This window comes from Mycteria americana, chromosome 6, assembly GCF_035582795.1.
Source record: "Mycteria americana isolate JAX WOST 10 ecotype Jacksonville Zoo and Gardens chromosome 6, USCA_MyAme_1.0, whole genome shotgun sequence".
NCBI classification, from domain to species: Eukaryota; Metazoa; Chordata; class Aves; order Ciconiiformes; family Ciconiidae; genus Mycteria; species Mycteria americana.
This window is the reverse complement of record NC_134370.1, coordinates 53,773,262-53,788,738: the sequence shown is the minus strand read 5'-3', so window position 1 is coordinate 53,788,738 and position 15,477 is coordinate 53,773,262. Positions and strand designations below refer to the sequence as shown.

The following is a 15,477-nucleotide window of genomic DNA, read 5'->3' as shown; positions in this document are numbered from 1 at the left end:
ATGTAGCTTTCAAGGTCATACAAAATAACAACCTTAATTTAAAGCTTCACACTCTTAGGAAGTATTAAAAATCCATGATATTCTAAGAATCTCATATACTTCAAAGCATCACTATTGGAACTGGAATACAAACAGACATCCTGGTATTTTGGAATAGGGCGGGGAAAAAAGCAAACCTGAATTTGCCCAAAGTAGTATGAACAGCAGTTCATAGGCAGCCTGTGTATTTGTCACTAATTTTACCCATAAACAAGGGAAAGATAAAAGGTGCATACTCTTCAGATGTACTAGTGAATATTCTACTTCAATGCTATGAAATTTTGGATTGAAACAGCAAGTACTTGTTAGCTTCAAGTTGCAATGATCTCAAATTGGGTCAAAGTAAATCTGTTAACAGTTATTTCCTTAGAGCATAAGCTCAACACCTTTATCAATTTCTTACCAGTGTGAAAAGCCTGTCTAATATAATAATTTTAAATATCATTACATTAGTTCCTGTCTGCTTTAGAATATTTTGTTAGGCTGATTAAGATACAAGAAAACAACACAATATCGATTAGGATTTAGAAGGCCGTACCAAAAATCCTGAAGGCTAGAAAGGCTTTATTTGTTTTAAAATTGAACATTTACCTTTCTATTTTAAGACAGACTCTATGGCTGGAAAAAAAAGATCAACACAAACCACAAAGTTTTATTATAGCCCCTTTTTTCAAAGGGAGGGGGGGGATTTATTTGATATGCCTATGGAGAAAGGCAGGGGACCAGGGTAAACCTAATTTTACAATTTGAAATTAACACTTTTGATATATCAAGTTTGACCTATACTCACTATGCTCCTGGGTTTTATATATTAAAGTAACATGTGACTGTTACCATCATGTTTTTACATAATTCCTTTCACAGTGGGTGAGTTGTGGACATCACTGCAATGTAGTTCACTAAGAATGTTCCTCACAGTACTCAGTATTAGAGATGTGAAGTGTAAAGCACTACAAATTAATACTTCTTTGAAAAAATGGAAAATAGTAGAAGAACAAAAAAAGCAAACATTTTATCATCTGTGACTGCTAATTTGTGGAGCCTAAGAATTCCTTTATTCCTTAAGAATAAAGAACAATAGCATATAAATGTTTCATAGTAAAATATTTAATACTTACATGCAAATATCTCATGCTGCAGCTATTATACTCAGAGTAAACACCATGATCTGTTTCAATGACTCATAATGCAGAGATAGATCTACTCGACTTTGAACACTGTTGATAAAAATTATGTCCATAATTGTCTATAACTGACACTGAAAGTACATGGAAGTTACTTAAAAAAATTTTCTTCTTCTGAAAGTTTTTCCATTTTAAAGAGCTCAAAACTCTGTTTCACATTTAATTTGTCCAAAAAGTTATGATGTTATCTGGTTAGAGAACACTAAACACCCAACATTTACAGACTTCAGTGATGACTGGGCTCCATGTCACAGAAAGCAGGGGAAGTTGAAACAGTCAGCATTTTCTTCCAATCACATTTAGAAAATTCTGTCTGTTCTGGAGGATGAGGGTCTCCTCATAACCTCTACTACTGTACAGCTCTACTGCTTTGTTAGGCCTCAATTGTGGGCTGCTGGATTCCTACAGAGCTTTGAAAACTTCAAATAATTCATTTTACAAAAAGCAAATTTTAGCTTTGTGAAGATTCTGCTAGCAATAACTATTTCTTGCTCCAGTAAATATTAAGTTCAGCCTCTGCTGGAAAGGAATTACATTCTCTGTACATTTTGAAGTACATCTCAAACTTTCCCAGAGGAGTAGGTTTTAAGCAATAAAAAATTAGTCTGGAAAAAGAGAGATGAAGAAACTCCGCTGTTAGGGTAGACAAGTATCAACAAGGGAAAAAGAAGAGATGACATTGCTGAAATTAACTTTTTTGATGCAGTGAATACAGGAAAACAGCAATTGTTTGCTACTGAATGAGTGCTTATAATTTCATTTACACTGCATATAGTTTAAGAAAGTTTGAAGGAAAGTGTCAACAACAAAAATTGCAGAATATGATTATCTAAATATTTTCTTCAGATTTAACTATGAAGAAAATCCTATAGTTTGTAACGTTTTTCACTGGACATTGTATCTATGAGCAGATTTGTTCCTTTCAATTCAAACGTGTGGAACAGTAAAGAAGAAACCAGAATCATTACACACAAGAACATATTTAAAAAGGAAAGATATACAAAATCACTGAATCTTGCAAAAGATACTGGTATTTGGCTCTTATGCCACTTAACTATTTGAAGATAAGAAAGATACCTCAATTAAATTACAAAATCTACAACTTAATGTTGAAATTTGAGTAACAATGGCATTGTACATTAAAAATATATATTTTTTTTCCTTCTAAGGGAAGTTTCCACTAGCAAAATGCACTGAGAAATCTAGGCCATCAAGACAAACAATCCCTCTGCTACAAGGAAACATTACATCAACGGTTAAGAACATGAACTACAAATAAACACTTTCAATAAACACCTATTTTTTTTTCCAGTCCAGAGACACAGTTAGCTTTTCAACAGCATAAAATAATACCATGTGTGAATATTATTTACTAATTTCCCATTTCTTTATTTTACGAAGAACTGGCACCAAAACTTCAAGCCTGAAGAGGCTTTAAATACATCAGTATCTTTACAGGAGGGGAGGGGGGAGAAAAAAAAGAAAAAATACTGTATCTAAGACTTTTTTCTTATATATACATATATATTTTTTTTAAACAGAAAATCAAAATATACATGGATACAGATATACAGGAAATCAAAATATATTCTTAGACACTAGACATGGAATTCTCCCCCCCCCCCCCCCCATTTTTTTATATACTTAAAATGTCTTTTATTATACTGTTAACATTCTGTTTGTGTCTTTTTTTTTTCTCAGAGTTGTATACATTTGTTACACTTCTTACAGCCTCTTGCAACTACTTTCAGTCTAATCCCCTTCATAAAATATGATTTTACCTACGCAGCTTAACAATATGGATACATGAAAATTTTTTTTTTGTTTGACTGCCAAATTGAAAAAGCTTTTTGTATAACCATTACTGGGTGACAAAAAGTTTTAGGCACCTTTTTTTCTCCAAAGAAGAATGATTTGGAGACAAATGGCGATATTCACACAACAAATGGAATGCAGATACTCTTAGATCCTTGAACTTTGGTCTCCTATTAGCAACATAGGTCATTTAGTCACCAGCCTCATAAGAGTATTCTGGAGTGCACCTCAGTCTCCCCTGTTAGAGCTATTCCATCTCATTTATATAAGCATTAACCAGACCAGGTGGTCTGGTAGATAAGTGTTCTTCTGAAAAAGACAGCTGGAGTCTAGCTGCTGCTCTGACTGCTTAACTCTTTCTACAAAAAGGAACAACTTCAACAGGAAAGAATGAAGGAAAAACTACTTCAGAACACCCTGCATGGCAGCAGTTAGAGCACTCACCTGAAGTGGGGGAGACCAAGTTCAAGGAATTTGAAATCACTGAAAAGTCCTTTACTTTACTCTGGATTTACTTTATCTCTGGATTTGTGAAAATGAAGTTTCCCATCCTTTTACATATATCACACTCATATATTCAACTGAGGTTTTTGCTAAAGTATTACTTGCATAGTTGACTGAAGAGAGTTTCATTTGTGGAGTGCACTTTTTAAGCTGTAAAAAAAAGTTTAAAGAGATAGAGGCATATTGGGATATATAAGAACTACAGCAAAAAAATATTAGGATATAGATTATTGCTGTAAACTGGTTTACAGTAGGCTTAGAACAGCCATAGAAAATACCTTAAGCAAGGTCTGTTTATGGCTTTCACGCTTCCTTTCTTCCTCCTTCCTTGCTGCAACAGATGCCATACGTCTTTCTTCTTCCTAGATGAAAAGAAGAAAAACTTCGTAAAAGGAGGAATTAATCAGGTTCTGAAAAGTATTACTGATAAATTAATATATTTCTGTTTGTATTTGAAATGCAATTTTTAATTTTAATACAATTTTAGAATTTTTAACATTTTAATATTTCTAAACTTTATTAAAACCAATAAAATTGGTAATTATAAATAAATCAAGAAATACAGAAGAAATAGCTATCTACTCAGATGCAAATGCTGAAGATAAAGCTATTTAAAACTAGTATTTGTAAAGGTCTTTGAAAAAAGTATAAAGCATATGGTGAGTATCACAGTGAAAAAGAACATTTTTAAATATAACAGTGCATTATATCTTTGTGTCTTTGTAGTAATTTTTGCAATTAGTAGCATTTTTTTGTAAGAAAAGACACAGAGTGAATAAGCTGAATTCTATTTATGCTTGAATCATAATCTAAAATTTATTTTTATCATTGTAAACTGTTTCCAGGGGCTTACTTTTCTCAATCAGCAACAAAACTTGAGAAGAAAAGAGTATTTTTCCAAGTTAACTACAGTACATAACATTATTTCTCATGAATATTATTACCTATTCAAGAAGAAGTTTCAAGAAGAAAGCCATTGATTCCTAAATAATGAAAGTCATGTAAGCAAAGATGCTCAGTTTTCCTGGTGCAGCAATTTAATGCTGCAATACACCCATATTAGCTTGAATACTCCCTGTTTACAGAAGTCCAAACATTCTCACAGCACAGTATTTTTAGAACATATGTTTTCCAAGTAACAAAAGAAATGTTCACTATGAAGTAAAAAGTGTAGAGTCCTTCCAACACAAATATTTGGGAAGCATACTTTAACTTATTTTTATTTACTTCACTTGCCATTTGGATGTTTCTATTAAAGTCTCTTCCCAGAACATACAGAAAGTGTTTTTATTTCCCTCAACATAGAAATCTCCTGTCCTAACCTTTCCACTTTCACTTTCCAGAAACTTATGTGTTAATTTTCTTAACAAACAAAAATGAACAGAAAACATCATCAACCATGAAGATGTATTGGTATGTCAAAGTTTCTATACAAATAAAACATGCTATGTTTAGAGCATTGCAAGAACCCCTAAGCACATGGGTGAATGCTTACTGGACAATGAAATAAAACAGGAACTTCACACTTAGCACTGCTCTTACATTTTTAAGAAAATAATTTCCAAAGCATAAGAAGTTAGGTTCACATAGCAAACTTACTGTGTAGAGCCCCCTGAAACCCATTGACATACCACGGATTTTGACATCCATCTGAAAGGTGATTAAACAACAAACTTCCAAACTGTTCCTCCATGACGTTAACGTAATATGCATATATTAAACAAGGAACACCTTAATGCAGATTAAGGCACGAAGCTTTAGACAGAGTAAGCTTCTCTAATCCAACTGTATGCAAGAATTTCCCTGGAACACTAATTCGAAAGCCTAACTTTTTTCTTTTTTTTTGTTCTCAAAGCAACTTCTGGCCTTTTGAGGGTAAAGTTTTGTTGGCAGCCTCCTCTGCTGGGGCTTTTCAGTTCTTCCTAAACAAGGTATTACCAAGGGGTTGGTGTCATAGAATTACAGAATAATCCAGGTTAGAAGGGACCTCAAGAGGTCATTATTCCACGTTGAGGATCAACAGTACATAAATAATTAAATAAAACCACACACAGATACAGAAGGCCTTCTAGATCCCAATACAACAAAATACCACACAATGAAACCCAATACCTGAATGGGAGGGTTCAGGGCGAGGCTGTGAAAATCATTAAACAAACCCCATACAGGTAATATGCCACAAATATGAATGTATAATTAATAATACAAAAGTCTACTGTTCCTCAAGATATGATTCAAAATGTTAAGAACTACAAACATGATTATCATGACAGCCGTTTATCACAATTATGTGTTACAGGGTACTAAGTTTGTATTTACTTAAAAAACCCTGAAGTCTTGTAATAAAATATAAACACTAGCAAACTACATTGGTGATATCTTTCTATGGAAAGTGGGTTAGAGTTGTTTTGGTTTTACTTATTTTCTGATTGAATCTCTTCATCTGTCCTTGCATTTAGCTTTTTAACTTGGCTTCCTTAAAGAAACAAGCTTTTTACAATTTCAGTGTCTGAATCTTCTCTAATGACTTTTCAACACATTGAACATAATAACTTGAAGTATGTTTAGAAGTCTCAAATTAAGTTTTTATTTTTCCCCTAGAAGTTTGATTATATAAAATTGGTATGTAAAAAGAAGAGAAATATAAACTAGTTTTCCCACCAAGTGAGAGGAAGCAGAAATTATCCATTCTGTTTGGCAAAAAACAGCTGGCCAGTCAACACAGACTCAGCTCCAGACTAACTGGAGGTATTATAGTGTTTCACACTGGTGAAGGTGAGAGTTAGAGAACAAAATGACACTAATCTATAAGAAATTAGCCTTTGTTAGTTTTATTCCTTTCAAAACAACTTGGGGGTTTTTTTTCAAGCTTTAAGCAAACATCCACAAAGTTCCCTAAGTCAGTTTACTCTCAACTTCCACAAATATCTCTTCTTACTCTGTCTTCCATCTCAAAGCCTTCCCCTAATCCAACCCAAATGCATACTTTATGACACTGTCTTCCATACATGAGGGTCTACTGCCCTCATTCAAGTCAGTCCAGTACTTCCCCTGCCAACACAGTCTCAACACAAAGAATGAAATTAATTAATGCAAATCACATTCTAACAAGAGTCTTTTATTAACCAAATAAGATTTTTTTCTTGATCAAGAGTTTATCCTAATTACAGACATTTAAAAAAAATACTATTTCTTTTACAAGAGAAATCAGCTCAGCCTAAAAAGAAAATATATCCTAGTTTTACTCGGTATTCATATAGGCAGAATGACAGAGAAAACATCTGAATAAAGATCAAGGGCCAAATCTACTTTTTACGGAAATCAAATCCATATACATTTCTTGATTAATCTTACACAATACATGCAATCAATCTTGAAAAACAATATCCTCCCCAAAACCCACAAAAAACAACCCAGAAAACCCACAAAGTTATAAAACAAAGCCCTTAATAATCATGGCACAATTCATTTTTACTATCACCCTATCTCCTTTTTTAGCTCCAGCTCTTCTGAAATTCTTCCTATCTCCCCTTTTTCTTTGCTCTCCCTCATTATTCTGCTGGTATTGTCCATAACTTTGTTTTGTCTTTAAACCAAACCCTGCTGGACAAGGGGGGATGCTTTTCCAGAAGGTCGAAGTGCCAGTTCATTATAAAAGGACTTGGATGTCCTCTTGTATATTGAAGTCTCCTCCATTTATTAGTTCTCCACTTGCCATCTAAAAAGTTACTAAGTGGCTGAGAAGCCATCTTCACCAAAAAAAAAAAAAAAAAAAAAAAAAAAAAAGAGAAAGAGGGGGAAATATACTTCCTAAAGAAGCAGAAGTCTCACTTTCTGCAATGAGATTTTGAGGCTGCAGGTCTACATTCTCACTGTGAAGCAACAGTAGCGACAGAACACAAGAATAAGGCACATTAAAGCTATTACAACCCTTATAAAACCTTTCCATAGCGCTGTAACAGAACTGTATCTGTAGCTTTAGCATACTGAGAGCTCCCCCTGCTGCTACATGAGCACTGCTGTCACTGTCATGCCACAGACTTTGGCCAAACCTATCATTTTATCATCAATCTTTCAAACAGGTAACATCCATCAAGACCCGAGAAGGAACATAAAGAGACCACAGTGGAATGCATGTATTCTTCCTCACTACTGCTTTACTATTATTCAAACAAGTTCTTTTTCAACAAATGATACCATTGAAGTCACAGGAGAAAAAGATGCTAAGTTAGCACACAAGGAATGCAGCATTCCATTTCCATAGTACATCTACCTTAAAATTATTCAAATAATTTTACTATAGATTAGAAACATCTATAGTATACTTGATATAAACTACTTTGAGTAATGAAAAAAAAATTGAGAACTTGAAGAATGCCTGGAACATACATTTAAGCTTTCAAGGCATAAGAGACTCAAAACAGTACACTTAAAATACACAAAATTCAGCTCACTTATACTTGCAGAAGACAGACTACATTTTGTTATACATACCACAGAGGCTGATTTTACACAAGAATGAAGTAAGAATGTAAGGATGTTTCTAGTAGAAATATAGCCATGGAAAATAACAAGTACAAAATTTCTGACGAATCGTTCTTTAAGTGATATTTGACAGTAAGATGTATCTCCATTTTTAACTTTTAGTATTCATTTAGTATATTTTCCACAAGACCTGATTTAAGAGAGAGGATTACAATCCACAATAATTATTCTAGAAGTTCCTGAAGTATCTTATTTTCAAGTGGAAAGAAAAAAAATTAGGGATCCTTCCCTAAAAAAACAGAATACTTCATGGTGGTGATGGAACGGATAACGAATTCTATTCTGGATAAAGCAGTAGAACCTACTCCCTGATCAGCAGAGAAATGTCTAAGCAAATAATCAAAACCAAACACAGCTCTCTTACTTTAAGCATCCAAAACCTATAAAACCTCAATGAAACACAGCAAAGTTTTACCATTAAAAATATGCAGCTTGTCTTTAAATATGGGAACCACAGCACATTTAAAAAAAATATATATATATACACACTACATATTATATATGCACACACATATATAAATATATATATGCTTAGCAAATTCTGTTGAGAAAGTGTATTTAAAGTCATGGAAAGCAAGTGTTCCTGGTTAAATAACATCTCAGTAAGGAATATGTACACATTTCATTCATATTTTCATATTTTATTGCATGTCTGCAGACAGTATCTGCTTACTGTTACAAAAGACTGGAGGAAAAAAGATAAGTCATAGCTAAACTGTAAGCGCCACTGAATAGGTCCACTTTTTCAAAAGTTCAAACTACAAAATGCATTCAAAAAGTGTCAATGCCCAGAAAACCCACCATTATAGTATGTTAACCAAACAATGTAAATGACTACATATGCAACCTGAGCCTGCTTTGACTGTAACACAGTTCACATAAGCCCATTTCATTGAGCCATAAATCAAGTCACATTAGTCCACCTTAGCTGTGAGGTAAAGGTGTAACTGTTACAGTTACTGATGGTTAACACTGGTGACACACAGTAATCTGTCCAGCCAATAATTCAGCCTCCTCCCCACTCTTTAAGCCTCTAGACTGAGCTATCGAAGTTTGAGAAAGTAAAAGATTTCCACTGAGTTGCTGTTTTAGATACACAATACAAAGTGCATGGGTTTTTCAGCTGAAAATCATTTTCTAGTGTGGACAATGAATAAGTGTTTACAGTCTTACAGTGAAACTTGTTACAGGTGGCTAACCTCCACTGATTTCACCACCACTGGGTCCATGCCTCAGTGGTTTAAGAGCTTAAATCTTACATTCAAAAATGGCTTAGGAATGAGATGGCCTAAGAAAACGCCAACTTCCTCACAGGCCAGGGTTTAAAAGTTGTCATAATGTGATGCGATCCCTTGAATAAAGGCAAATCTGCCCCGACTTAAGAAATATTAGAACAATTGCAATGCAAAAAAGTTTTATTCCAAGTGCAGAGTATTTGATTTTCATGGCAGCTATATGTTTCTGAATAGTTCTCTAAGGCAGAGGCAGTTACCACCAGAATTCTGCTCTGAGGTTCCCTTTCTCCAGAGAATCCTACAGAAAAGGTGTGGCACCAAAGAGCGTATGTCTTCTTGAAAACCAATATGAATAAAGCTTGAAAGTCTCTTACAAACTTTTAAAAATATCCTTCAGATTTTATTCTTTCTTGAAATAATTTTCTTGTCCCAGTGAAGCCAGCAAGTAAAAGAAAAGTTAAAAGCAGAAGTAACAATTGTGTAAAACTCTGTTCTCGAGCAAAAGAGCTTCTGAACAGGTAAGTGAAGAATTCCTAATCAGAAAGAACCAACATTCTGGTCCAACTCTCAGTTCTTTATAAGACAAAGCAACACTTAAGTTCAAAATGGTCTGGACACTCTTCAGACTAATGAAGAAGAGATCCTATAAATGTAATTAGAGTTTAGGTATACTAATTGAGTGAGAAAAAGCACATACCCAATATTGTACTTCCATTCCCCCACCAAGTTACATTTACCCTTACAGCCGATGGCAACAGCACATTGCATTACTAGGCAGAATAGCTGGATTTGGCATTGCCAACTCTCTAATTTTATCACAAATCTCACGATACTTGTTATTTTTCTTAAAATCCCAGTTTAAGTCATATGATTATCTGGGTAACAGTTTTTATTGGAGAAAACGTAGCACCCTCCACATGGAGAAAATGTTAAAAAAGTTCAAGGCTCAAAAACCAGAAGGCAAATAAAAAGAACGCAAACCACATTCTTTTTACAAGTAGATTTATGAGCAGCACAACTGGTGAAGCCTGGTTTTCTATGGCTTTTTGTCTTGTGGTCAATTCTCTGATGTTTAACAAGGTGCGAACCCAGATTAAGTTCTTCCCATGGCTGTGCATTTCTAACAGCTTTTTCCCCATACAGGTCCCATAGAGTCTAAAAAGGAGTTTGAGCTCTTTCTACAGTTTTTCCCATCACTGAGAGTTCTACCAGGATCTGTCTCCTCTTGGGAAGGGGCGGGGGTGAGGGAGAGACGTTTTCTTTATGTGACTCAAGTTTCTGAAATAATACTGAGAAAACAATCTTTTTAAAAGCAAAGCAATTAGCAAGTATTCAATTAAGTCCATATAAATTCACAAAAAACCCCATCCCATAGAATACCTGCAAACAAACAAGTATTTAATATTTTCGATGCTGGGAGTAAAACTCTCATGTCCCAAAACATTTTATTTTTAAAATTAATGTTTTCCACATACATGTTATATTTTACATCATAATTGGCTCTATTTTATACTCATGGTGGATTGGCTACAGGACAAGAGGATAGATGGTAAAACAACAGGTGCAATTTATAATGCAGTACAGCCTTTGTACAAAGCAAATGAGCATTTAAAATAAGGTATATATATCAGCACCTGGTCAAAAAAAGACAAACACTGCAACACTGTTGCTTGTAAAGCATATTATATTTGTTATCTTGCTGTTGGATATCTCTTGTAAGAAGGTCATGCTTACACATAACTTTTGAGGAGACACAGAAGAATTAGCATGGCTATTCCTACGTTAAGAGATAAAATAGTTGACTGAATGGTAAGGCCCCCAGTGATTGCTCTTCATCCTCTACCTTACAGTGTATTTTCAAGAATTCTGTAGGAGACTTAGTTGTCTGCAAGTCTTCTCTTCCTTATCAGGGTTACTTGAACAGCAGAAACAGAAATGAATGGGGAGAGTAGGTTAGGTAAGGAAGGGAGAAATACAGACAGACACACAGAAACAGTGTGATCACCAGGTTTCCTTAGGGAGGCAGACTAAAGAAACCAACAAGATTTTTAAATGAAAGAAGATACCAATAACACGAATTTTAGGGTAAACAGCCTACTCCTTTGGAAGAAATATGCTGTTCCTTTTCAGCTATACAGCAAACCCGTAAAGACTGTGTTGAGAAAGTTCTAACCAAAAGCTTTGCAGATTCTCTCATGTTGCATGGCAACTGATCACACAGTATTTACTAATGAAGACTTTAAGCATTTAAAAACAAACATGTTAACATGAAGTAAAAAAGCACACCCTTACATAATACTGAACAAAAGGTTACAGTTTTAAATATTGTAATGTCTATACACCATTCAATTCCATACTAAATGAAGAAAAAATGGTAGTATTTTTAAAATACATATATACACAGAAAACCCTGTAAGTTACTTCTGAGTTTAAGGATCTAGTAAGTTTGACGAAAACAGAAATTTCTTACTGTGATTCTCTTCATATCTAGCTGTCGGAGCTGCATCATATGATGGAGAACAGTGTGTTTGTACCATGTCTCCTGAGCTATTGGATTGCCATCAAAGGTGATATCTGACAAAGATGAGGAATCAGCAAGGCACAGAATATCCTCAAAACTGTAACCAAAAAAGTTTAAAGTTTTAATGTCATAGAGTAGGAATAATTTTGAGATGGAAGATTTTATTTCTTAAGGATAGAAGATTAATAATATTGACCTGTACTGAAAAAACCCACCCATCAATATTGTGTATGATAAATAAGTATTTTGAAATACCAACTGCTGCTGCTGCTGTTAAACTTTTTAATCTCTTCACATACAGGTAAAAAAAAAAGAGATGCAGAATAAGGAGAACTTGTTAAATATGGGAGTATAATTTCACCTATAAAACCCCCCAAAATAGGATACATATCAACTCATATTCCTAAAAAATAATACAAGGTGTATTTGCCAAAGCCAGCATGAAAATCATGGAAAATACGAGAAAAAAAGCCAACCACAAATACCACAGAATGATACTGGGTGTTTGCAACATCATCAAATATTGGAAGAAAACCAATTACAAAAGCATCATATTATCTTCAAAACAGATCTGTCTATTGTTCCAAGTTCAGTCTACAAACACTAACAAGTTGGCTTTTTAGACAACATCTGATTTGGTTTCCTGACAAAAATAACTGGCCTGTGTAAAATGTATTTAGAGATGTACTGCCTATATCATGTTCCTTTCATTGAAGATGGAATGTGAAAAGAAAGCATCTGACTCAGATAAACAGTATTTTTAAACAACAGAGAACTATTTAACTTGATTTCAAAAAAAGCTGAACAGTTACAGAAGTAAATATGACTCCCCAACTCCTTGTAAGAAATTGATTACAGTGTATTACAGTACAACTGTGCACCCATCCGTATGCACTTTGGCTTTCAAAAGTTGAGTCTGTGTTATGAAGTTAAGCAATTTCAAGTGGAAAGTATGAAATAATTTTATGTGGTACTTTTGCAAATGAAGTTTAAAAAAATCTGAAAATTACAAAAGAATCAATGATCACCACATAAAAATATAAACAGAGGATCACTTTACTAGATAAAAAATACTTAATGACATTCATGAAATAAGAGACCATTTCTGAAAGTAATATGTAATTATTCCATATTAATATGGAATGAAATATGCATATTAATATGAAATGAATATAGAATTATTAGAAGACCATTTCTGAAATTAATATGGAATTATTGTCTTTTTTTAATATTTTGACAATCTTACTGATTGCATCAACTGGTTATAGTTCTTCTCACTCTTTGTGGCAGGAAAAGTCTTCCTCCACTAATACTTAGAAGGATACCAAACCTTAAGTACACCCCGACCTTAGGGATCAGAAATTGTATGCAGTACAGATGTTCATATTAAAGACTGTCATTGAATAAAGTGGCAACTGCCTTTATCATTGCTATCACTCAGCTTTCAAAAATGCATACAATAATCTGCTGAGGACTAATATTCAGCTGCAAGGGGCTTCAGACCTACCAGAATGTCAGATTTTAAAATCAGATATCCCTGAAAGATTCTAGGTATTAGATAAAACAATTTCTGCAAGAACAACAAAAAGAAAGACAGATAAAATAGAAAAGTAGTATCACCAAATAGCAATCAGTCTCAACCAGCAGAAGAAAGGCCTGAATACCAACATAAGCTAGCAGGAGTAAAGAAAAGAAATCACCCAATACAAATCTTAAAAAAACCCAATGCAATTAGTACAACATGCAAGTAACTTCTACACAATATACCCAATGGATGCAGCAGAAAAATGACAGTGTAAAGTGGAAGATACTACTACCTTTCTGCTTAGTGTATTAAAACAACGTAAGAACTGATGGAAAATGAACTATGTACAGATTCCAATGAAGGCAGTGAAGGTGCTTAGCATATCTGAAGAATTGGGTGTTTTGTACATGTGGTTAAGACAACAAGTTTGATTATCATTTTCTGCTCCTTTTTGTGATCCCGTTTCCTTTGCATAAAACAGCTTGTGTAACCACATTTTTAGAAGATCAGGCTGACATATTACTTAAAATACATACTCACTATGTCCTGAAAATAAAAGATAACCTTCCCAAATGACACAGAAGTTAGTAAAGCAAACTTGTAAATATGTTAGAATAAGAAGATAACTGAATTTCCATTGGGCTAGAATAGATTTTGCTTGACAAACACGACAAATATGAAAATTTTCTGGTCTTCAAAATTAGTTTCAAATAATGTAAACATATTTATTAAAAGCATTAAATATATTTACTCCAAGTACTTCCCACTAAACATTTAACCAAACGGTACTTCTGCCATTACATATGATTTACAGATTTTTAATAAAACCAATCTCTTCAGGAAATGACAGAAAAGTTGAAAGTTTGCTAGTGTTTTCAAGACCTTCCACTTATACATACTGCTGTGCTTTGAAATTCAGCATACCAGAACATTCATTCTGGAGCTAACACAGATGTGCTTGCTTTGTCCTGCTTTTAGCTGCCCTATTAGTAGCTCAATTTTAGAGCAAAACAGTAGTGCAAAATAGCTATGTTTTCACATCTTTGTACACACCATATGAAAAACAGAGCTTTAGAAATTCAATGTAGAAAACTTAATACACTGTACTTGTCACACTGGCATCCCAATTCTCAGCCAAACAAAGCTTTAATGTAATACACTTACCAAACAGACTGCATACTTTACAACCAAGCTTCTGTCTGCTTCCCAGCATGCAGACTGCTGTGACAGAGCCAAGTGGTGACCACCCTATGGGAATCAGAGGCCACATCTCACTGCTCTCTCTAGCCTCTGTTCACCACAAGGGAGTCTTTAACCTGCTCATGAAATACAAAGCAGCTGTGGATGATGCTGTTTCAGACTGCCTGTCAATCTTCAAGTGGAATGTCTGCTTCTCTTTCCAAAAGACCTTCTCCTGCAGGAGTCCCACCCAACTACTGCAGTCACCTCTCCTTCCCTGGGCTAAATTATCAAAAACTGTTTCCTGGAAATCTTTTCAGAATAGATCAGTTTTACATCTTGTGTGCATGCTCAGAGTCCTGCATCCAATTCTCCCCTCTGCCAGAGGCGATGCAAACCCACTTCTCCTGCCTCAAACGAGAACATGGCAACTACTAAGCAGCAGAGTGTTCTGGCGTGGTGTAAGCTCAGCCTCCACCAGTGATATACATTCACATTTACACATTTAGTAGGCAAGAATAGGACACAGGAACACTTGTCCTCTGTTACAGCCTACTTGTTTAGGAAGACAGTTGTTCCTTCTCTACACATTAGCATCAATGACTTTTAAAAAGCATGTTCCATAAAGGGGAAAAGCTCTGGAGAAGAGAAGGAAGGCAACATACTCACTATAGTCTGATAGAACACCCAAGAGGGAACTATATGTTCAAAAAATATTCAGTCAGAGAAGAAACCTTGGGTTTTCCCAGGTTTCTAACCACTAAACTACCGATGAAAACAGATGTTACCACAGTCAACCTTTCATTCCCCTTGTACTGCTTTTGTTCAAGTATTGAACAATGTATTTATATATTTTCATTCTGCTATGAAAAAAAAGGTATTTTCTTGTTTTTAATCAGGCTAAGAACATTCCTTCTCTCACGTTTCCAA

General features: G+C 34.5%; 1 protein-coding gene across 4 annotated transcripts in view; it reads right to left on the bottom strand.

Moving 5' to 3' along the window:
- Positions 1-15,477, bottom strand: part of LRRC49 (leucine rich repeat containing 49) — a 53,124-nt gene that overhangs the window by 14,404 nt on the left and 23,243 nt on the right. For 3 of the 4 annotated variants that reach the window (XM_075505854.1, XM_075505851.1, XM_075505852.1), the window contains 2 exons: positions 11,793-11,940; positions 3,821-3,904 (listed from right to left, as the gene is read on the bottom strand). In XM_075505854.1, the coding sequence (XP_075361969.1) occupies positions 3,821-3,904; positions 11,793-11,940 (232 nt within the window). The remainder of the gene's footprint in view (positions 1-3,820; positions 3,905-11,792; positions 11,941-15,477) is intronic. The other variant, XM_075505853.1, reaches the window with a different exon arrangement.